At 36.6% G+C, this 23,593-nt stretch overlaps 1 protein-coding gene across 2 annotated transcripts in view; it reads left to right on the forward strand.

Annotated features, from left to right (window-relative positions):
- pdlim2 (PDZ and LIM domain 2 (mystique)) overlaps window positions 1-23,593 on the forward strand; it is an 86,303-nt gene that overhangs the window by 26,679 nt on the left and 36,031 nt on the right. For both annotated transcript variants that reach the window (XM_039682648.2, XM_089119401.1), the window contains exons 2-5: window positions 4,350-4,481; window positions 9,733-9,884; window positions 18,972-19,032; window positions 22,088-22,236. In XM_039682648.2, the coding sequence (XP_039538582.2) occupies window positions 4,386-4,481; window positions 9,733-9,884; window positions 18,972-19,032; window positions 22,088-22,236 (458 nt within the window). In that variant the 5' untranslated portion in view covers window positions 4,350-4,385. The remainder of the gene's footprint in view (window positions 1-4,349; window positions 4,482-9,732; window positions 9,885-18,971; window positions 19,033-22,087; window positions 22,237-23,593) is intronic.

Here is a 23,593-nt window from a genome sequence, read left to right on the forward strand (position 1 = left end):
AATAGGACCCTGGGGAACACCATAAGGGACGGGTGCAGTAGGTGAAGTAAACGACGCGATATTTACTGAGAACGTCCAATAGTTGTAAATAATGCCGTGCCTTGAACCCCTACTGTATATTAAAGTCGTTTTAAGAGGATGTCATGTTCAATAGTGTCAAAAGTTGAACTCAGATCTAGCAGTAACAGAATGACAGATTACCCTGAATCCGTAGACAACAATAGATCATTCGTAACTTTAAGCAAGGCTGACTCTGTACTGTGAAGTGCTCTGAAATGAGATTGGAACTTATCCAAAATGTTAAAAGCATCTTAGTAAGAAGTAAACTGTGAACTGCTTTCTTTAAAACCTTTGAAATAAATGGGAGTTTAGAAGAACAGATGGTTCAAGGTTAGATCTTTTTAGCAGGGGCTGTACAGAAGCATGCTTAAAAGACTCGGGAAAAACCCCACTGGACTGTTTATTATAGTTAAAAGCGCAGGGCTAATTCTGTCTAATACCTCTCTGAGCAAACGGACGGGTAGTACATCAGATTGACAGTATGTCAATTTCATTTTAGAGATGAATGCACTTAGAGATTGAGACACTGGTTTAAAAGTAGTAAAATTACTAGAAGGAGAGATCAGGGGAGAAACAGCCTTGTCAGAAGGAGAGAGGTGAGATCTGATATCTAATATCTTCTGTTCAAAGAAACCTAAAAATTCTATACAGGTATTCAGTGGAAGCTATAGAGAGGATGATGAGGGTGCCACATCCAAATCAGGATCTGACTCTCCTGAGTCTGTGGTGTCAGAGGGAGAAGACAATACATCCTGCAGCTCACTGGAGGGGTTAGGCTGCAAAATCATATCTAAAACTTCACTAGTAAAGCTCTTTCTGATGTTGCTTGCTGCTCTTCCCACCATCAAATGACTAGCAGGCTTGCATGCAAGCGTTTAAATCCACTTGCTTTGTTTTTGTTTAGTCTGCATTCCTCACCATAAAAGATGCATACATACGCTTACTTTATTTTTGTTTACTCCATGTAGTTCTGAGAGCTGTGGTGCATATTTTGATTTTCTCAGACGCATCAAGGTGATCTCTCTCGCACGCGTGCATACACACACACACACACACACACACAAATATTAATGTTATTATACTCCATATAACTCCATGTTTTTTTTTTTTTGTGCACATGCCTATCTAAAGGGTTAATGGTGGCACCTGGTTATCAACAGTAAAAACTACAAATTTTACCTCTTCCCAACAGGGAAAACCACCAACAATCAAAAATGCATGATTATATGGTATAATGGAAATCATTGGGGCAAAAACAGCCACGAACAGTAAATGAGGGAGAAAAAATTTTGTTTCTGATCTTTGACAAGTCCAAGACTTTGATAAAAGTAAAAAAAATAATAATCACATTTAATATTAAAAATAAGTCATTTTGTGAGTGCGCCCCCCCCCCCCCGCCCCATCATTTATGAATTTGGCAAATAAAGAGTTAAAATGTTACTTTTTTTTGTTGTTTTTTTGTAAAAGCATTTTGTACTTTTGATCAGGACTGAGGCTGATAAATACATTTATGCAACAACAAATAAATAAATAAATATGGAAAAAAAAATTATGTGATACATTTTTACATATGAAAATGTATATGAAAATAAATATGAAATATACGAAAGTTCTCATCATGAAGCTCAGTGCAAGTAGTCCATTGCATGATGAAGAGCGCCCGGCGCAGTCTTGGCCGGACGTGGAATTTAATTTATCCTTTAATGTTCTATGGAAGAAGGAAAGTTTTGTGGTTTTGGAATGACATGAGGCTGTATAAATGAAAAGAATCTGCTTTGGTCCCAATGGCATTCAAATGGGAACTATGAACCTTTATGTCTCCAAAGAGCTCATCGCTGAATGTTCAAGATTACTAAGACCAACACTAGAGCTGGCTGAATTTTTAATATGAATGTTTGCTATCGCTGCAAAATTTTGTTGATATAAAATTAGCAACAGTGCAAAGATTGTTATGATTTAATGCACTTTTATTTTGCCATTAAGTTTTCTTGATTTTTTTTTCTAGCTCTGTAGACATTCATGTCTGTGAATAAGTACATTTTAAAACAGATTGAATCTACTAATCGGTTTAAAACAAACTCTAAAATGGATATATTATTTCAACATTTTAAATCACACTTTGAGCTGTGTCAGACAACTTGATGGCAGTGTTTTTTTTTATAATAACAATTAGCTAAAACAGAGTTGTACAAACATTTAAATTGTTTGTATAACTAATTTTATTTTTTTAATCAAATTTTTGACAATTGTTTCTACTCCAGTTTATGAAATATAGACATTTAAACAATAGACTGTAATAACTTGTTTTCAAACAGTTTTATTCAAACATGCATCAAATGAAGATTCACAGATGAATATTTTAAAGCTGCAGTCTGGCGTTTTTCCTCTGTCGCCATCTCTGTTCGAATCCTGCAATTGCAGTCATTCACAGAATTATCAACTTTACGTGGGTTGCACTTCAACACCCTCGACACGGCACAGCACGGATGAACACAGTATGAGGCTGTCAGTCACCACGCTGATGTGGATACTGGCATTCAGAATCACAGATTATGATTTTTGGAAGTATTACCAACATAAGAATTTTCACCGTAAAATGTTATCTGAACTAGTTCGAAACTTTTGTTCTGGTTCTGACATTGCAGTAAATCATGCTGATTACATTCACTTATAAGTTATCATTTCACGCAAAACCGTAAATTACTTTGTTCTCAAATTGTTAATATTAACAACGTCAGTATTGGGTGACTATATGTAATGGCCTTCCAATATGCATCCTTGTTTTCGCATGGTTCTGGTTGAAGTCTCTTTTTTTTTTTTTTTTTCCTGTAGCCATTCCGAAGTCCAAACAAAGTCTTTTGCATTTTACAGCGGGTGAATCTGTTGTCACTGGTGGTTGTCGTTTGAACCTTTTCTGGATTCGCCATCAAATTGATAAGTTTAATTATATCAAGTGCTTTGAGAAAAGACAATAAATCTCCACTTCCAACATCCTCACACACAATAAAACCTACTAGCCGAGACTCTTCTTTATATGTACAGATGTGGCGTAAGGTCAAAAAGACATGCTTGAATCTCCTGCAGAAATCCACCAGTACCACTGGAATTAAAAACATTATTACAAGCTTACCGCTTTGAATGGAGCTAAGGCAAGCAGATAGTTTTGAACACTGGCTGGTTATGTATTTTCTCAAATATGTATTTTGGATAATTTTTAACCCCAAAAAAGTTACAGACTGCACCTTTAAGTAAAAATATGAGTATTTAATACAGTGCATATGGCCTATTTAGAAAAATGTTCTAACTGAGTTCATTGACATTGAATAGCTTTCTTGAGAAAAATGTAATGTCAAGTGACATTATATCCCCTACCAGCTGTTTTATTCATGGTTTTTCTCCGGTTTAAACACTGATTGAGCGATTACACGAGTCAGGATTCATTTCAGTAAATTGTAATGTATCTTTCAACATACCTTCTGGTGTTCAGCCATGTTTATTTTGTGCTGTAACTAGTAAAGAAGAGATGAGACGATCGGTTAATTTGCGGTTGATCCTTGATGCCACTTAAACTGAGGCGCTGACCTGTTTTACACTGTTTCACACTATTTTAAAGATCACCATAAAGACGTTTGTTTGAATTTCATCGTCAAATTTTTAAAGTTGGATGGCAGGCTCGCTACAAATGTTTAGTGAAGTTTTGTTCACACATCAACCGAAAACAGAACAGACTAAAAGGTTTTAGATATAAGAAACCATATCATATAGTCAATCCAGAGCTAGTGTCCACACAGCTGACATGTTTAACTGTTAAACATCCGTTTCAGTCACTGATTTCAACCCTCAAACCATTTCGGTTGTCGAAATTTTAGTGCATCCCTTGGTAAAATAATATATTTTTTAATCATCAATAATGAAGATGATATTACATTTTTGGGTTAAACTCAAACTGACTTTAGAGTGCTTTCACATTCTCTTTATGGGTGATGCATCTTTAACAACACACTCCTGGAATGTCAGTCATGTGGCACCTTTCTATGATTCTTGGTTGCAACAGTGTCGGTGGATTTGAGCTGCAGTCATGTGGAATGGGATGAAAGGTGTTCTGAAGAACAGGTGAAAGCAGTTTACCTTTCAACAGCAGCCAGTTGCTTAGAGCTGTGGAAACTATGAGACACATCTGCGGCTTTTCAGCTTGATGCTAAATTAAACTTGACTAAGTCTCTGCATCTGTTGTTTTTTTTCCACCTTTCTTTGCCTCTTCTCACACAACTTTTTTTATCATCCCACAGCACTCCTGAGAGCATTGGATAGCAGCCTGTCGCCACATGATGCCATTTACAGTGAATCTGATTGGCCCATCTCCCTGGGGATTTAGAATATCTGGAGGGCGAGACTTCAAGAAGGCCATAACCGTTTCCAAGGTAATTTTCATCCCTAGCTGTTAACCAGTCCAGAGAACATGGTTCATCTCCTTGATTTTTGCATTAGTGATCAAGGCAATGAACTTCCAAACCTTCACTGGTGTCTAACTGTTTTGCATTCTGTCTCCTTGCCTACTTCAACCAAACAAGTACTGGATAATTAAAGAGGAAGTTCCTGGTTATTGTGTTGCATTGCGGATGGTCAAGCTATTGTTTCCCCCCTTTTTATTCCTTACCAGTATTCTCCATTCTCTTTTTAGAATAATAGAAAATATTTTGAACTTAAGCTACAGTTTGGTTTAGCCACACTATGAATCATTAGGGTCATACTTTTACGTGAACCTGAGTCTCTCACAACAGATTTATCAATCCACTTTTTTTACGTTCAAGCTTTTTTGAAAGACTGTTTTTCATTTGAGAAGTTCAAAATCAGCTGTACTTCTGCCACCTAGTCTGGAACCCATTTATTTTAGTTTTTCATGGGCTTTGGGACAGTTTTCAAATTGAATTAAAACCCTTCCTCTCAAATAAAAAAAGTTTTTCAGTTTTTACAAAAGCGAATTCCTTGTTGTGATCCAGAAGTACACCACAGTGTTTCTAATTAAAGGCGGCTAATGGAACCTTTCCTTTCATATGCTGGTCACGTCTGCACTGAAATCCAGAATACCATTGGATTTAAACGTGTACCACTTAAAACATTGAGATTTTAAAATGTTGTGCCTCTCATTATCCTTATTGTTTCTCATTATCCTTATTATTTCTCATTATTGTACTGTTTCCTACTTTTAAAGGGTTAGTATTAGTAATGAATATTTTGTAATTTTATTCACCCTTTGTGTTCTAATCCAAACCTTTAAGATTTTACTTTTTTTTTTTTTTTATGAAATCTTATAGATTTATGACCAAACCTTTAACACGTCAAAATGTTCATAAAGCCACTATAAGTTTTCTGGAGAGACATGGTCGCTTTATATGATGAAACAATTTATTTTGGACTTATATCTTGGATCAATATCTTTCTTATCTCTATCTTGGTAAACAGAAACATCTTATACATGCTTGCTTGATGCAATTTTCCTTTTTAGGTGAACTATCCTAAGTCAGACTGTAGTGGCAGAAATATTGTGCTCCCCTACTTGCATTGTTTTTGTCTGAACTAACCCTTCCTGACCATCCATGATTCCTCAAGTTTTTTTTATATGTTTTAACACTGTTGTGACTTGAGTTGTGTGAGACAAACCTTAGAAACTGTCTCCCGAAAACTATCAATTGACCTAGATATTCCTATAAAAAATACTTCACTGACGGTCATTGAATAATTCAAATTCTGCAGTTAAGTTTGATGGTAATCTGTTTCTCAGGTCGTTTTCCATCATACACTGAGGGTAAGTATGTTCCAGAGGTATAGAGTACCTGAAAACCATACTTGAGTAAACGTACAGAAGTTAAAAGACACTAATTCCAGTAAAGCCTTAAAGGAGAACTCCGGCAAACAATGAACCTTTGGTCTAATAAAACATCGGTACCTAGTCAACCGTTCTCTGAGATTTGTTTTCATGATAATCGAATGTAAAGAGTTTTATCTCTAAAAACTGTTTAGCGTATAATGCTAGTAATGGGGGCATTGACTAAGTAAAAAGAAATCACTAGTTTATACCACTAACAAGGCTCAAAATAGCCCCACACAAAAACACAGTAACATAATGAGGGTCCATACATGCAAAACGAAGCATTGAGAACTTTGCAAGTGTACAGACCGTTTAATAAGAAGATACTTTATAAAGACAGTTCACTTCGTGAATACAGACAGGAGCCATCTTAGAAAATATTCTCGATAAGTCGATCCCCAAACGCCGTTCATACAGTTCAGAAGTTTGTTGAACTTCATACAGTTCAGCTCACTTTGCACAACGTTCGTGGTTTGACTTGTGACTGTTTTCCAAGATGGCTCATGTCTGTATACGCGAAGTGCTTTATAACGTATCTTCTTATTAAACGGTCTATACACTTAAAGTTCTCAATGCTTGGTTTTGAATGCCCCCATTACTAGCATTATACGCTAAACAGTTTTTAGAGATAAAACTCTTTACATTTGAATATCATGAAAACAAATCTCAGAGAACGGTTGACTAGGTACCAATGTTTTATTATACGATTGGTTCATTGTTCGCCGGAGTTCTCCTTTAAGAGTATCTGATTTTAACAGTACTAAAGTATTTTACTCGTACTCAATGTAGGCTCAAAAATGCACTAGTCTTCAACACCCAAGAGACAAGAGCCAGTGAAAAACAATATTTGTGAGGGCAATAAAATTGCACAAAATTGCATAAAATCAAGGTTTACACTTCAGCCTCATAAATGTAAAGAAAGTGATGTAAAAAAAAAGGCACAAGTAAACCAATATTCTTCAAAAAGGTCTCTTCAATAAAGCAGATTAAAGATAAAATAATTTTTAGTCAAATGAAATAGTCAAAGCCTATTTATACTGGAAGGTTTAGTCAGAATTGTCCTCATCTGGTATATAAGGGTGCTTTCTCACTTGCTTTAATTCCCTGGTCGTAACCCGATTGCGCCCCACTCTCCTTGCCTCCACTGGATTGTGTTCACATGTTATTTTTTGTACGAACCGCAGTTCATTTGCGTCATCAAAGCAGCAGCTTTTTACCCCTGTTGCTTTGTAACAACGAGGCAGGAGAAGGCGGCAAAATGCATAGCGTTGCAGACATCATTTTTATATTTAGTTTTTTTTTTTTACCTTTTTGTTTTTAAAGCATCAGCACTGTCTCTAACTGCCGTGATTGTACTGCAAATAGTCTTAATGTGGGAGTCTATTTCTGCTAAGTGTGAGCATAAATGAGATGTACATTCTCTCTGTTTGCAGTGCATTAGTCATTCTTCAGTTCACTTTTGAAAAAAAAAACTTTTGCTGATAATTTACTCACCCCCATGTCATCCAAGATGTCCATGTTATTCTTTCTTCAGTCGAAAAGTAATTAAGGTTTTTGATAAACATTCCAGCATTTTTCTCCATATAATGCACTTCAGTGGGAACCAAACGGTTCAAGGTCCAAAAGAGAGTTTCAGTGCAAACTGCAAACTGTTCAAAGGGCTTTAAACGATTCCAGACGATGAATAAGGGTCTTATCAAGCGAAACGATCACTCATTAAAAAAAAAAAAGCTTTATAAGCTCAAATGGTCGCCTTGCTCTGTTCTGTGATGCGCATTTGTGACTCTCCTGTTCGAACTCGTTCATCAAAATTAACAAATCTTTTTCCGTGTCATTTGGTTCATTCAACGAATGAAATGAACGAGTTGAAAATATTCGTTCATCAAAATGAAAAGGAGTCACGAACGCGCATCACAGAACAGAGCAAGGCGAGCATTTGAGCTTATAAAACTTGAACTTTGTTGTTGTTATTTTTTGTACTGAAAGTCTCCTTTGGACCTTGAACCGTTTGGTTCCCACTGAAGTCCATTATATGGAGTAAAATGCTGGAATGTTTTGAAAACCTTAATTTCTTTTCGACTGAAGAAAGAATGACATGGACATCTTGGATGACATGGGGGTGAGTAAATTATCAGCAAAAGTTTTTTGAAAAGTAAACTACTACTTTAAGGTGCATTTACTGTAGGTGGACTGAGAAGTTATCTTCTAAGAGTATTCTGAAATCCTAAGTGAGATTCCAATCCAAAGGAAGCGTGTTCAGTCCGAAAGGCAAAGGAAGTTAGGGAACATCGATACATCCCTTCATAGGAAGTGGAAAACTGTTTTTGCTCCATTGTTAGTGTTGGTTCAGACTGCCGAGGCGAGTGTTGAGAAGCAGCTGAGGTGCTGTCATTTTTTTATTTAACTTTATTTACCTCAGGAATATTTCTGTGCAGTGTGCAAAGAAAGGGCTCAAGTTGAGACTGCTACAGTTATTACAACCATCAGTTAAGAACACATTTGTACATAGTTAACCAAATCAAAATTTAATTCAGGTTTAATTTAGAATGACGGTGCAGACTCAAATCTGTTAATAGTCAATTAATAGCTGCAATAGTCAATGAAATAGTCAAGTAGTCTACGTAATAAATATGTTTAATTAATTACTTTTATTAGATGCACAATGTGTAATGTATAGGCCTATTATATGATTTTAAATTTGAATGTAAAGTAAATTAAAATATTTCTTATACCGTAATTTGCGCGACCCTGTCGTTGCCTTTCTTTGACACCCTGGTGCGTGTCAATTTCTAATGTGAAGCGTGAAACCCACGATTCACAACTGCATGATTAATGTAGTCACATTCGCGTAAAGTAGCCTTTTTGAAAAGTTTGGATGAGCAAGGGCAAACTGCACAAGATCACAGTACGGTTTTGTGAAAAGGTGCCATGCAAAATGTAACGAATAATTGCTGTACTCATCTCAAATGTGTTGAAGAGGGATACTTATGACTTAAAAATGTAGTCAAGTAGAGATTAAGTTGCTAATATCTTAGATTCTCAGTAAAACGACTAAGTACTAGCCAAATAGATTCTCAAGTACAGTAACTAATTACACTTGCTCAAATGCTTTACACAACTGATGCTCTGCGTGAAGCGGGGAGTACTCTGATTTCATAAGGCACGCTCCATTGTGCGTCTGTGTAGCAACACAATAGTTAATTGGCACTCGATCAGGTCCTCAGACATGGCACCCCTGCCCTACTGCTTTCAGCTAACTTCAACAGCTGACTGGCAGTCCTCAAGGCCTCTCTGTGCCGTGCTGTTTGAGTGTTTGAGGCCGGCTGAGTCAGGCTGCTTTCCTCTTCTGCTACTAATGAGGTTGTGGCCTTATTGACTGAGTCTTGAGGGATTTCTAAGCTTTGCTCAACTGACAGCAGTCCTTGTAGTTGTTTTTAAGATTCTGCCAACTGTAACACCACTATAAGCAAGCTGATTGGTAGGGTGTTATTGTAAAAGTAAAAAGTCTGTGGTGCTAAAACTAAATTTGCACACTGTAAATCAAAATACGAATTTAGTAAATATACACAGTAAAACACATTACTAATTACCCACGTATTGGCAAGTTGTATATTGTTAGCTTAGTATAAATGAGTAGAATTGGCAAAAATATTTGCATATATTATGGAATACATTATTGACACTAATTCAATAGCTTTTCTTATTTGGCCACAGACTTTAAAGGTCTATTAGCTGTTCAGACTAAGAGTCAGAGTTCTAATTGGTTAATTTTTTTTTTTTTCATTTTTATTTTTTGTCCCAAGGTGAACGCTGGCAGTAAGGCAGAGATGGCTTGTCTTCAGCCCAGTGACATCATCATGGAGATTAATGGACTCAATACTGGTGAGATGCTGAATGTAGAGGCACAAAACAAAATCAAGAGCTGCACGACACAACTGCAACTTCTCGTAGAAAGGTAAGGGACCATTTTTTTCTTTATTTACAATGCTTTGTATTTACATGACTTTTCTTTCAATAGTTTCTCAGGTGGTCAGTAATGGGTACAAGTGCATTAGTACTGGATTGAAATGACAGCGATGGTTGGATTTTTAAATATCGAAATCAAAATCTTCATTCAAAAGTGACTTCAGTTCATTCAGTGGCAATATTGTCAATGCCTCCAGGCAGCTCTTTTGGGCATGCAGAACTCCTCTTGTACTGTGGAAAACTGAAGTCTAAAAATGGCTTGCCAAACACATTTAAAATGTTTTAATTAATTAATCTCAAGGGCTGTCAAACGATTAATTGCATTTAATCGCATCCGAAATAAAAGTTTGTTTTTACATAATATATGTGGGTGCACTGTGTAAAAATATTATTTATATTTATATATAATATAAATTATATATAAATCTATATACAGTATATACATGAGAAAATTCTTAAATATATATATACAAGCATTTGTGTGTGTTTATTTATATATATATATATATATATATATATATATGAAGAGTTTGGTTCCAAAACGCGATAAACGCCATTTTTTAAAAAAATGAGTTACTGCAAAAATCGGACTTTTCAATACCGACCAGATACAAAACAATGTTTAATTTTACGTAAAATGGGATATCCGCCGTGTTATTATGTAATGTTTTCTCCCTTTCTTTCCAAACCGCGACAAACGCCAGTCTCCCTTTTCTGCAAAATGCCACATATCCGCTAAACCAATCGCAACGCACCATTCCACGCAATGTAAACAGTAACGGCAGCGCTTTAACTAACCCGGCTTCCTAGGTTTTCTCTATTTTGTCCTTTCGATCAACAAACAAACAAAAAAATGAATAATTTTGACAGCATTGGTGAACCTGCGGAGGGTAAGGCATCCTGCATGGGTAAACGTGACATCGAAATCGAATCATTTACGTGAGGAAGAAGATGGACTCGAGAGGAGGAAATGCCGGCTGTTGCTTGTTCTCACACGACAGCATCAAACTTCTGTCACGCTGACACACTGACCCCCAGAGGATCTTTTGGAAAACTTTCAGTTGTTTTATTCAAAGTCAATGAAAACCGAGCAGGACCAAGCCAGTTTACAGCTGATCGCCGTCAAAAAAGTTCAGCGGCGACATCCCAAGGTTGACAACAGCGATATGCATAACGTTAGATCATGCTTAATAAATCATAATTCATGATGATGTGCTCGTCTTAGTTAATGTTTTAATTAAGGTTTTGTTCATCCATGAAGTCATGAATGAAAAACATTGAACTGTTAAAAAAAAAACGTTGATAGTTCCTGATGATATTAATATGAATTAATGCATAATTCATTTATTCATGAATTCATGATAATTCATGACATGAACCCTTAAAGTGTTACCGAATATTGTTATATTAAAGCAATGGATTTATAGTATGCACAAGAAATTCAATGTGTATAAAATTTTATTTTGATTAATTGCATTTTGAAAAAAAATAAATTATTGGATTTATTGCATTTTGGGGGAAAAACTATCTTTTTTTATAATAAATCTTTGGAAATCAAAACCTGGATTTCATTTTTTATTGTTATTATAACCTACAAATGCTATGTGAAAATTTGAAACCGAAAATAGTGGTTTTCATCTTCCCATTTTCTTGCTAAAGAAAACACAGTTTTACTCAAATTCATCAAAATGGATTTATAGCGTTTTGGAACCAAACTCTTCATATATAAATGTATATAAAATAATTATACAAGGTGCCCCCACATATATTATGTAAACACAAACTTTTATTTTGGATGCGATGAATCGTTTGATAGCCCTACTAATCTCACATTTTTCATGTGTGATTAATCGCACATTGAAGGTCCCATGACATGGGGTTATTTTATTATTTTATATTGTTTCATGGGTTGCCCTTATAATGTTAGTATGTTTTTTATATCAAATAATTTAGAAATAAAAGGCATTTTTCCTAGCCTGATTTGAACGCTCTGTTTGAAGGGACGTGTCTGCTGTGGGATTCAGTGTAACTGGCCACTGATGTGATTGGCTGACACGCTTGCATGAAATAGCTACATCTTACATGTGAAACTCTCTCGAATACTTTTACTACAGCTATTATATGTTTTTACTATTACAGCAATCGAGATTAACTAACCATGAGAAGTTTTTAAAGTATTTAGATCTATTCCCATCACATAAAATGTTGCCGTTATGAGCATTGAGCAAGCAGAGGACAGTCTGTTGATTGCAAGAATGAAGATCTTATTGCAACAGAGTTTCTGCACTCTCTCTAATGCTTTCACCAATGTAAACACGATGATGTACATACAGTGAGAGCTGTGTTGTGCAATGTAATGTGCGTCAAAGGCTACACATCAGAAATTGTTGCTTGGTAGCTCGATCTCAGACGTTCATCGAGGCCAGCTCTGTATTGACCCAAGTTGAGGAAACGGTCATCGGTGAAATGTCTGGACCATACAAAACAAAGTTGTGTCAGCGCATTTCCAGGGAAAATAAAATGAACCCATTGTTTCTTCAAAGGCTCAGATGAAGGAACTAAAAAATACTTTTGTGTTCATTTGTACATCCAAACACTTATCACCTGCTATGCTTCGCTTATTTGCAAGCCATGATATCTCTTGAGGAAAAACTCAAATCGCTTTTGTACTTCCTAGCTTATTTTCTCATGGGCGAGCCAGATTCTCTGGACAGGCAAATCAGAGAGAGGGGAGGTAACCTTTCCTCCGTATGACGTCATACAGGGGATTCAAGATCAGGCCGTCTTGAAATTTCTAGCCACTGGGGACCATATCCAGGCTAGGGGAACTCGTATTAATATTAAAAAACCTCAGAAAGTGAATTTCATGTCACGGGACCTTTAAAGTTTTTAATATATTTTTATAGACCTTATGCACCAGAGAAACGTGGGCGCCGTCATCTTTAGAACATTGTCTTTGAACTTACGTTTTTACGGTCTCTCTGTATATTTCTATGGCATCGCTGTCAGAGTAATTAGCTGGTGAAGTGGATTTACTTATTGTAGAGTTAACAGAAGTTATCAGGAGCATTGTAATGTTTATCATAAGCATTGTAAAGCAGATGTCTTTACAAATGTCGACCGGGTAATTGTTTACGAGCAGTTCATCCACACCTATGCAAGATCGCTGTGAAAATACAGACCGGAAGTCAAAAGACAACGTGTGCAGCACTGAAAAGGGGCGGGGCTACATAAGGTCTATAGGCCTGCACGATATAATGTTTTAGCATCGATATAGCGATGTGCGCATCCGCAATAGTCTCATCGGAAAATGTCAAGTATAGGGATTGTAGTTGATCCGTACGGACCAGGCACAGCGGTTCAAAGCATGCTTGATTTGACCCTTGTAAAAGGTAGATATACAGAAATGTAATAATCAAACAGCCTTTACTGCACAAATTATAAATTGAGTATAGATTAATCCTTATTAATGCTAGAAAATGTATTCAGTCAAGAGCAGTGAGCTATTGTTCTTTGATCAATATTAATGACTGACAGCAATAGTTATCACTTTAAGACCTCACGACAGGGAACTGACATCCTATTTTCTCACACAACTCTTTACGTTTCTTTAACACTTTTTCTATATCTCATTTAAGACTCTGGTTACGAGGATAATCAAGAAATTGGGAGTTTTGACAATTTTGTCTTTTTGTCCATTCAAGTGCGAAAGAGAACTCAATGCGGCAGTGGCACGCTATCTGAAGCGGTATTCTTTGTGCGTTTCGGGTGTTTGTTCACAGAGGCTGCATTTACACTGCAGGTCTTGATGCCCAAATCCGATTTTCTGACTATCCGATTTTTTTTTGACGACCTGCTTACATCATCTTTTAAAAGTGACCCATATCCGATTTTTGCATTTACACTATACTGTACACTGCTGAAACTACCAAATGCAGACGTTCTGACCCGGGAAATTAAGCAAAACAGCACGAAATTCAATGGATGCAGATGCGAATAAAATTATCCAGTGTTTTCTTTCCACAATATTTCAATAATTAATCAAAACAATTGGTCTCGTACGGCAGAGAAAAAAAAGAGGAGAGGTGTATCCTTTCTTCCATCGCGCCTATAATCGCGCACTTTAACGACGTACGACTCTCATTACTGGGGAATATCCGATTTGTCTGCTTACATGGCACACACAAATGCACGTATCCGATTCATATCCGATTTATTACCACATATGAATGAGGCTTGAATCCGATCTGAGAAAATTGGAATCCATGCGTTTTTTTTTTCCTGCTTACACGTTCACTCGTCATACCGATCTGTGCCACATGACAGGAAAAAATCGGATTTGAGTCACTTGAACCATGCAGTGTAAACGAGGCCAGAGTGTCGCCTCACAGACAGCGCACCAGTACAGATTTTTGCATCTTATTCCACTTGAATGAATTAAAGTGTGATCATATAATGTAGCGCAGCAGTAGGATGACAGAAAATAAAAATAGTTAAAATATATTTAAAAAAATGTTTACGGTTTAAACTGAACCCACCCACATACCAAATTAACGTGAATTTTGACACCCCTAATTTTAATCCAACAATAATATCTGACATGAATTTTCCAATAGATGTTATTTCTTCTGTGTCAATGTTAATCAAAGAACAAGACAAAGAGAATATCACTCACTCACTGTTCTTGACTGAATAACTTCTGTAGCTTTAATAAGAATTAATGTTGTTTCGTTTGCTCAAATAGTTAAAAAAATCAGGTTGTCCTGCCAGTTTGCATGTCCAATCCCAAGCGCACATCTCAGGATACTGACTTTTCGATTGGCAACCAGAGCTTCTAATATTAGCTGCTAGTGCTCTTAAAGGGATACTCCACTTTTTTTGGAAAAAAGTATATATATATATATATATATATATTTTACAACTCCCCCGGAGTTAAACAGTTTGGTTTTACCGTTTTCGAATCCATTCAGCCGATTTTCTGATATTTAGAAGAATATCAGTAAATAGACAGTTTCTGGTCTCATTGACTTCCATAGTATATTTTTTTCCTGCTATGGAAGTCAATGAGACCAGAAACTGGCTGGTTACTGATATTCTTCGAAATATCAGAAAATCGGCTGAATGGATTCGAAAACAGTAAAACTCAACTGTTTATCTCCGGGGGAGTTGTAAAATGAGCCTATTTCCAAAAAAAAGTGGAGTATCCCTTTAACTTTACCAATTGGCTCTCTTATTTAGGAGGCAGGACTTTTTCTGCTGTATTGCACTTTATCCCATTTATCCATCTTGGTATATATATACTGACTTTGTCAACAACTGAATGTTTGAAGGAGCTAGAAACTTGTTACATATGATTAAACTGCTCCTAAACACCAGTTCCATAAACATCTCCTAAAACACATTGGGGTCAGATGAACCCAAAGCCAGTCTAATTATGCAAGACTTTGAGGTAAATTAGTCGACTAGTTTTTCTGTAATGTAGTTGAAGTCTGCAATTTTGCTCTCATCTTTAGATGTCAGCACCAGTAAACAAAGTTCTGGCCTCAATTGTACCTTTGCTCTCTCACACACATGCACATGCCCTGTGTCCGTGTGAGTACATTTTTCCCTTCTGACCTCATGTCTCTGACCAGGCCAGAAACAACACTGGGCCGACAATGGCACTCTAGCTGTGTGTGTGTGTGTGTATCTCCTGTTGCCCACAGTATTGGAGGAAGAGGGTGTGTGTCTGCCCTCTAAGTTCAAATTAGTATACTTGGATACAGAGTTATGGAAGTTTCCTGCTCTACTTGTTCCTTTAGTTTTCTGAAAAATCCATCCTACCAAAAAAAAAAAACTTGCCTACATTATGTAAGAGGACATTGACTCGTGTCTTGAATTCAGTTTGAAGAATTTGAAGAATTGTTGGCATGAATGAGAGTTTCCTTAAGCTGTTTTTAAAGTGTTTTTTCTTGCAAATCAGATCTTATTATCACCTACTGAAACTCACACTAAAACATAGGCCTGGACACCATTAGACCTTTTACTGCAAAAGCTTCTGTACATTGTTTTGAAAGTATCGGAGCTACTTTAAAGAAAATGTAAGTTGATATTCCTGCTAAAGTTGGTTTGTTACTCCCAAAACTGGTCAGGAGGTCTTCTTCTCTTTATTGTCACGAATAACTCTTGGCTTTGGGTTACAGCGTCTAGTATTAATGGCTCCTGTACTAACTCTCCAGCTGGTGAAGACCCTTTGATGTCTGTCTCATGTGGTTTTATAGTTTTTTTTTTTCTTTACTTGTCTTATTTTATCTTACATTTTTCTCTGACATTCTTATGTAGATTCTACGTAATGCTTAAATAATTTCTAGTGAGTTGAAAATATGACCGGAGTGATGTAGTGCATTACGACACTCTTATTCAATGCCTTCCAAATAATTAAATGTCTAGCAAGAAGCTGCTCCAGAAACCATGTTGCAATATGGAAGATTTTGCTAAGAATTTTGCTGGGAATTTATGTATGATATCAGCCATGCTGCTGCATTTATTTTAGTCCTCTTCAGCAATATCATGCTAAACTTTAGTCTGAGGCTCATATGTTGACACTCAATCATTGCTGATGGCCTAGCTGAGGACTGAACGGGGCACATGTCGTTGGTGTAAAAATGCCTTGCATTTTCAGTGCAGCGTTCAAAACAGCGTTTTTCAAGTTCTTTAAGTGAGGTGTTGAGTATCGACCAGAGTGAAAGCAGTTGGAACAGGATTGTTATTTTCTGATTTGTATACTGATCTGAACAGTATTGAGCTTCCACAGAATTATTTGGCTGGTATCGCTGTATGTATCTGTACAGTGTAGATTAGGGGTGTAATGTTTCAAATTACTCATGGTTCAGTTTTTATCTCTGTTTTAGGGTCAAATTTTGCTATTTCAAATAAAAATAATAAGTAAAAACAAGTAATCAAAGTACAAACAGCAAAAATAAACAGTGCTTTTCAGCTTTAAGGTATCTAATAAATTAGTAGTTGTCAGGTACAGAAATTGAATAAAGTAATTAAATGTAAAATAACATTGCGTATAATCTTTACTATAAATAAGTCAAGTCACCTATTTATATAGCGCTTTTTGCAATACAGATTGTATCAAAGCAGCTTCACAGTGATAACGTGAAAATAATACAACACAGATCAATAATATTGTTGAATATCAAATGTCCCCAACTAAGCAAGCCAAAAGCCAAGGCGACAAAGATTAGTAAAGATTATTTTGTTACAAACCCCATTCTGTCAAACAGTGTTTGATTTTTCTGGTCTTTTGTTGTTTGCTTAAAATTAAAACACAGTAGGAATATTAGGCTGCGGTCACTTTAAGACAATGCATGGATCAAGTACACTGATACTGAACATGCACTGCCTTTCTCGACTGTATGTTCACTTTAGATGTGTTTTTTAGCATACTCTCCAAGATGGGCATGTTGAGAGAATTTTAGTAAATTTTTCTGTTCAAGTGGAACCGTCTCTTCTCAGAGAATCTCTTCTCCTGTCTCTGAAAATGTCTTTTTAAAGGGGACATATTATGCCAAATTCACGTTTAAATGGTGTTTGAACATATTTTTTTTTTTTTTTTTTACAAATCAGAAACCAAGGACAGTAACAGCACAGTCTATCTAATCTACACTAATGGAAACCATTTAGTTTTTCAGTTTTATGTGGAGTCATGCTGAGGCAGATTGGTGCATCAGCACAGTGCAGTATTTTACTTTAGCTTTAGTCATGTTTATAATGTATTACCTACTGTTTTGAGTCTATTTAAAAATACCACCACACGCATCTACAATATTTCTGCATTTAGATGCTTCCAAAGCTCAGCTACAGACCACCTCAGCTTTGAGACAGAAGAATCAGTGAAGGGGGGAAATGGAATATCCAATAGGAAAGAATAAATCAAAGGGAGTGTGACGTTAGGATGAAATGGAAGTGAAACAAAGTAAGAGAGATAAAGCATTTGGAAGTAGAAACAGCAAAAGGTTGAGGCTAAGTCAAATGTATGCGTCCACCAGGGCTGTTCACGTCTTGTTTTTGCTGGCATCACTGGGAGGATGCTCTCTCTTGGCCTCGCAGTAAAACATCTCATTAACAGGAATGGAAACACACCATTTCTTTAGGTCAGGATTAAATCTGACTGTTTAAAGCACTCTTAATGAAGTGTGGGTTTCAGGAGTGTCAAGCATCTTCATCGGACCAAAGCTTTTAGTTTAGTTTGATGCAGAAATAGTTTAACAAATGAACCAGATTTGTGGCCTGAGGGAATCCATTTTCTTAATGAACTTTTACTTTTATTTTGAAGTAACTGGCGGAGTGAAGGAATACAAGTGCAGTGGGTGTTTTATAGCAGAATTTAAGAAATAAAATAATTCTTTCCAAGACAGATCTTGGCTTTTTGAGAAATAAAACCTTCCTGGGTTTGTTGGTTTCTGAAGATGCAGAGCTCCAGCTCTGAATCAGGCCCTTGTGTGGCATTCCTTACTCATGAAGCTATAAAGAGCTTTCTGTAGCGAACGTATGCCAGGGATTGATTTTAAGATAAATAAACATTTTCAGACATGTGGTGCTTCCTGGTCACAAGTTCTGCTAACGTATTTAAACAAGTCTGCCTTTTCTCTGTTGAATTTCATCAACTTGCATTCATGCTCATTATAATTCTGCATTTTGTTAAATGTTCCAGTATCTGCACTTCCAGATGAGGAAGAAAATGTCACTAACTTTTAGTTCCTGAAGAAAGGCAGTGGGGATTCCAATGTGGTTCTTTGTCAGATTTACTTGGTAGCTGAGAAAGTCTTAGGATAACATCAGATTTTCTTTCCCTTTGAAGGAAGTTTTAAGTTTATCCAGATACTTTACTATCTGACTTCTAAAACATGCTTGTTTCCTGGTTGTCAAGTTGCGTTCTCTTGTTAAAACATACAATCTCCTGGTTGTCAAATTTGTCCAGAAATTTAATCATAAAAGTATGCTTCGAAAGTGACGCAGATTATGGTTTTAAACACACTGAATACTAAAATAAAATGCCTTGTATTAATGTTTGAATCTTTCCACACAGACCTGCTCCTCCTACTCCTGGTCAGACAAATGGAATCACAGAACTGGTTGGCCGCTTCCAGGTCAGTAAAAAAAAAAGTTTGTTAACCAAAAAAATTAAATTCTGTCATTTTCTCAATGTCATTCCAAACCTGTATGACTGACGAACTTCTGTGGAACCTATGGTACGGTATTTGAAGTTGTGTGTGTGTGTGGTGTGTATGTATGTGTCCATACAATGGAAGTCAAAGGGGACCAAAAAGATTCAAAGGTCGACCAGCATTCTTCAGAAAAAAGTCAGCAGATAAAAGTCATACAAGTTTGAAACAACATGATTGAGTAAATGACAGAATCATTTACATTTTTCCTATTTTAGTGATCTATACTTTTAACTGTTGATTTTTGACTCCTGCAAAGGGCCTGTGCTTATGATCAAAGGTTGTAAGAGGGAGAGTATTATTTAAGTGTAGTAGTTCTTCAGTCACAGATTTGGTACAGTTAGTCTTGAATATTTGTTTATACCATTGTGTCTTTAATTATACACTGAATTTAATATTTTAAATGGCACACCCTGTGGTACTTTATCACCCACTGTTCTGGTGAGTCAGGTGGTTGTTCGTGCACTTGCGCATGCAGAGGATGCGCCTTTCAGACAGAGCGGAATGCGCGTCGCTATGAAACCCATTCATTTCAAGGACTTCCAAAGATGCATCACAACAAGTGTATGCAAGCACTATATACAGGATTCACCGTATTGACACAAATTGATAAGTCAAACAGCAAACAGCCATCCACAAATAGTCTTTGAGTTCACTTGAACAAGGGTTCAATTACTCGTCGGCTACGGAAGAATACCACAATTCCTCCGTTTAATTAGGCCTACGACATCGAGAGTCAAGCAGACCTATAACAACCCAGCCACAACACTAGGGTTGGGTATCGTTTGAATTTGAACGATTCTGATTCCGATTCCTTGCTTCGATTCCGGTTCCTAACGATTCTCGATTTCGATTCTTTTAAGAGGCAGGGTCAAAAAAGTTTAGCTAACCTTGCTAACCAACGGTCTTTCTGAAGGAAATACTCCTTCTGTCACAAATACTTGTCACAAATTTTGCATTTTGCCGAGATTTTGTTAATTTTTAGAAAAGTGAAGCCACACTTTGGACCGCCGACGTAAGCTACTCATGTTTGACTCGCGCGGTTATGCCAACACTTCTGGTAGATGCTTTTTCGCTGGTGTTGTTCAGCAGTTTCTTCTTCCGCTCGGCGGACTGTGAATATAGAAACTAGGAATTGAAATTTTAACTTTTGAACAATTCTGGGAAAAACGAAAAGTTAGTCCCGGTTCCAATCGATACTCGATTCTCGATACCCAACCCTACACAACACATAATTGGGAATAACATGCCTTACCTTAACACAGAATGGATTTCAAGGACTTTGCGCAGATCAATGGCCTCCAACGTTTATGAGTTAACATGTACTGTATTAAACATGATTGGAATTTGCACTGCAGCACCACCATACCTTGATGCTCATGACCTGAACAGCATTATCTTTATTGAAGTGAGTTAGGTTTAAATCGCCGTCATGCATGAATTAAAAATATTTTTGCTATTTTACACATAATACTCCACGATGATCACATTACACAAAACTGAAAATACACATGAAAATAAAACATTGTCAATATTTTTTGAGACCCCCGAAAATTTCACGAATCACATTTGCAGGGGAGCTCATGCCATATTAAGGGGAGCCGAGCTCCCCTTAGCTCCCCGTAGTTCGCACCCTGCCCTCAAGTTGCAGCAGTCGCAGCCGCGAGGACCGTGAATGTGCAAGCAGCGAGTCTAATCTTTTGTTTTTTACGCGCGTCAATTTTGCTCTTGACCTCGCAAATGGATTCAAAGTGTTCACGCGTATAACTAGATGCAGTAGGCGCAAATTTGTTACAATCTAATGTCTGGTTACACTTGAAGCAAATCATCTACACAATTATTTTTTTCTTATTTAGTGACTGAAAATTTTGTTGTAATAATTTTGGCATAAGGCACAACAGTAACACTTTTTTTTCACAATGACATTTTACTTCATGATTTTAGTGTTTTTTTAAATTTTTTATTTTATTTTGTTGTGGCAGACTAAGGACTAATGGCAGACTGTTGATCTTTGAATAAAATATATAGGTTTGGTTCAGGTGTGAACTAAAACATACAGTATTTTGAGCCAAAACCACAGAAAAACTGTAATATATTTTTGAAATATCACTAAAGATTGGATTAATGTCTGCTAAAAATTTCAGCTTTGCCGTCACAGGAATAAATTACTTTAAAAAATAATAATAAAAAAAAAATACGAGTATATTAAAATAGAAATGTTGTTTTTCATCTGTAATCCTATTACACAATATTACTGTTTTTACTGTATTTTGGATAAATTCAGCTTTGGTGAGAATGGTAGTGTGTACTGCATTGAATTAGCACATCCTTTTCTTTTTTTCAAAATGTTTCTTTGAGTGCAAGAAGCAACAAAACAGCAGTCCATCGCTGTTACAGGCCTGTCGTGAGTGTGCGACTACTAAACCACTTACCCAAGGCTTAGTGTTTGGATCTCTCACATTTGAAGCATGCCTGGTATCCATTAAGAGAAGGTAGACCACTAACTGCTTATCAAAGACTTATAGTTTGTCAAGTAGAGCTCAAATGTGACATCCCCTCCATTTTTTTCCAAGAATAATTTATCATTTTTGTACGGTAATAATTCTGCATGTCTGCATCCGTGACATGAGAAAGGAACTTGGGAATGTTATAAATCAGACAGAGTTCCTGTCTTTTAAATGCTAAAGGGGCTGCTGACGGGTGTCTGTTGTAACAGATACTATGATCGGAAGGATTGGGAGCCCCATAAGTCTCGTAGTCCTTCCGTATGACCATGTGAGAACTTGTGAAGAAATGACATTAAGAAGCCATACAAGAGGGTTTAAGAACAAGCAAGACCTGAAGGCCCAAGGCTAGAGATGGATAGTCGTCACCACATAATGTTCACATTTGATCAACTTGTGTTTACCAGTCAAAACTGTGATTCAAAGAGGAGAATCTGTTGCTGATCTGTGTTTTTTTTTTCCCTTTGGATGTGCAGGAGGCTGTGCAGGTGAGTCGAGATGAGAACCAGAACTACAGAGAGTACACCATCTCCAGCCCAGCGTCTCTGTCTCCTGGCCCATATTCACCTGAGCCTCCTTCCAGTCCCGACCGCAAAGGGAGCAGGATCACACCCACCAATAAGAGGTACAACTGAACCACTTTAATGGAGTACTGAGGTCTGCTACTGTAACAGTAACACACCAAGATATATGTGTTAATACAGGATTGCTTGCTGGCAATGCTTTTACCAAACATTATGTTTAAATACTGTACTTGCATAGAGTTTTAGTATTGTACCTTGACCCACTAATGGACATTTAAATAAGCATGCTTTCTTTCTCTTTGTGCCCTTCAGTATTATTGATAAAGTAAAGGATAGCAGTGTAGAAGCATGCATAATGCAGTAATGAAATGCGTAATGAAACATGCGTAATGCATACTACATTAGGATTCATGTTCCATGAAGATTCTATGGAATCAAGTTCTAGCACTCGGATGATGTTTTCATGACTGATGCTTTATACCGTGCTGCTTTTAATTACTTAACTTCAAATGTTCAGCAAACAGAGAGAGTATTTATGTGACAAAGTGTTTGCTAAGAAAATTCAATCCATTAATTAAGAGTAGATTGGATAACTGAAATGAGTTTATATTAAGACCTTCAGCAAATGTTTTTTTTTCTTCTTTTGAAAACAAAAAGAGATATTTAAAAGAATGTTCAAGCTGCTTTATTACATGCATTGAAAGTGGATTGTAACTACGTAAGGTCAAATGACTTGTGACGTGTGCTGTATTCCAAGTCTCCTGAAGGTATATGTTAAATTTGACTGAAGGATTGATTAGAGTTCTTCACAGGCTTTAAATTGAAGCCTGACCTCAGCCCGTACATGATATTGGTTAATCTGACTTAACCAGTACAGTTACATTTATAGCTCGACACAAACCCGAAATCCGTTTCTCGCAGGAAATATATTTGCGTAATATGCTGTATTTTAGGATTGCATGCAGCGATCAGGAAAGAAACACAGTTTCATCAAAACACAGTGGCCCCCTCAACAGTCATAACACTGCAAAATAGAAAAAGCACATACTTACTAATTATGAAACTTTGATGGAAAAGCAGGTGTAAAATCACAAATTCCTCTCAAACTCACTTCAAAATAAATTTTGACGACTGCAACGGTAAAACATGACAATTGTTTTTCCACCAACCCATACGATATTTTCTCTTTAGTTACAGACCCGAAGCTATTTTTGTAACATTAAACTGAGAATGGACATCTAAAATAGACTCAAATTTAAGGAATCAATGACTAAAGGCCCCGATATACTTGGGAATCAAAAAACAAACTGGTCTCATGTAATTTTGAACAAAAATCAGTCCAAAACAAAGTTTGTTTGTAGTTTTGAAACTTCCTGCCAAATCACACTTTCCAGAAAAGTTCACTATTGCTGGTAAACACCTGCAAACCACCATTGGTCTGTGACGGTTATGTAACAG

Source organism: Pimephales promelas, chromosome 14, assembly GCF_988280905.1.
Source record: "Pimephales promelas chromosome 14, fPimPro1.hap1.1, whole genome shotgun sequence".
NCBI classification, from domain to species: Eukaryota; Metazoa; Chordata; class Actinopteri; order Cypriniformes; family Leuciscidae; genus Pimephales; species Pimephales promelas.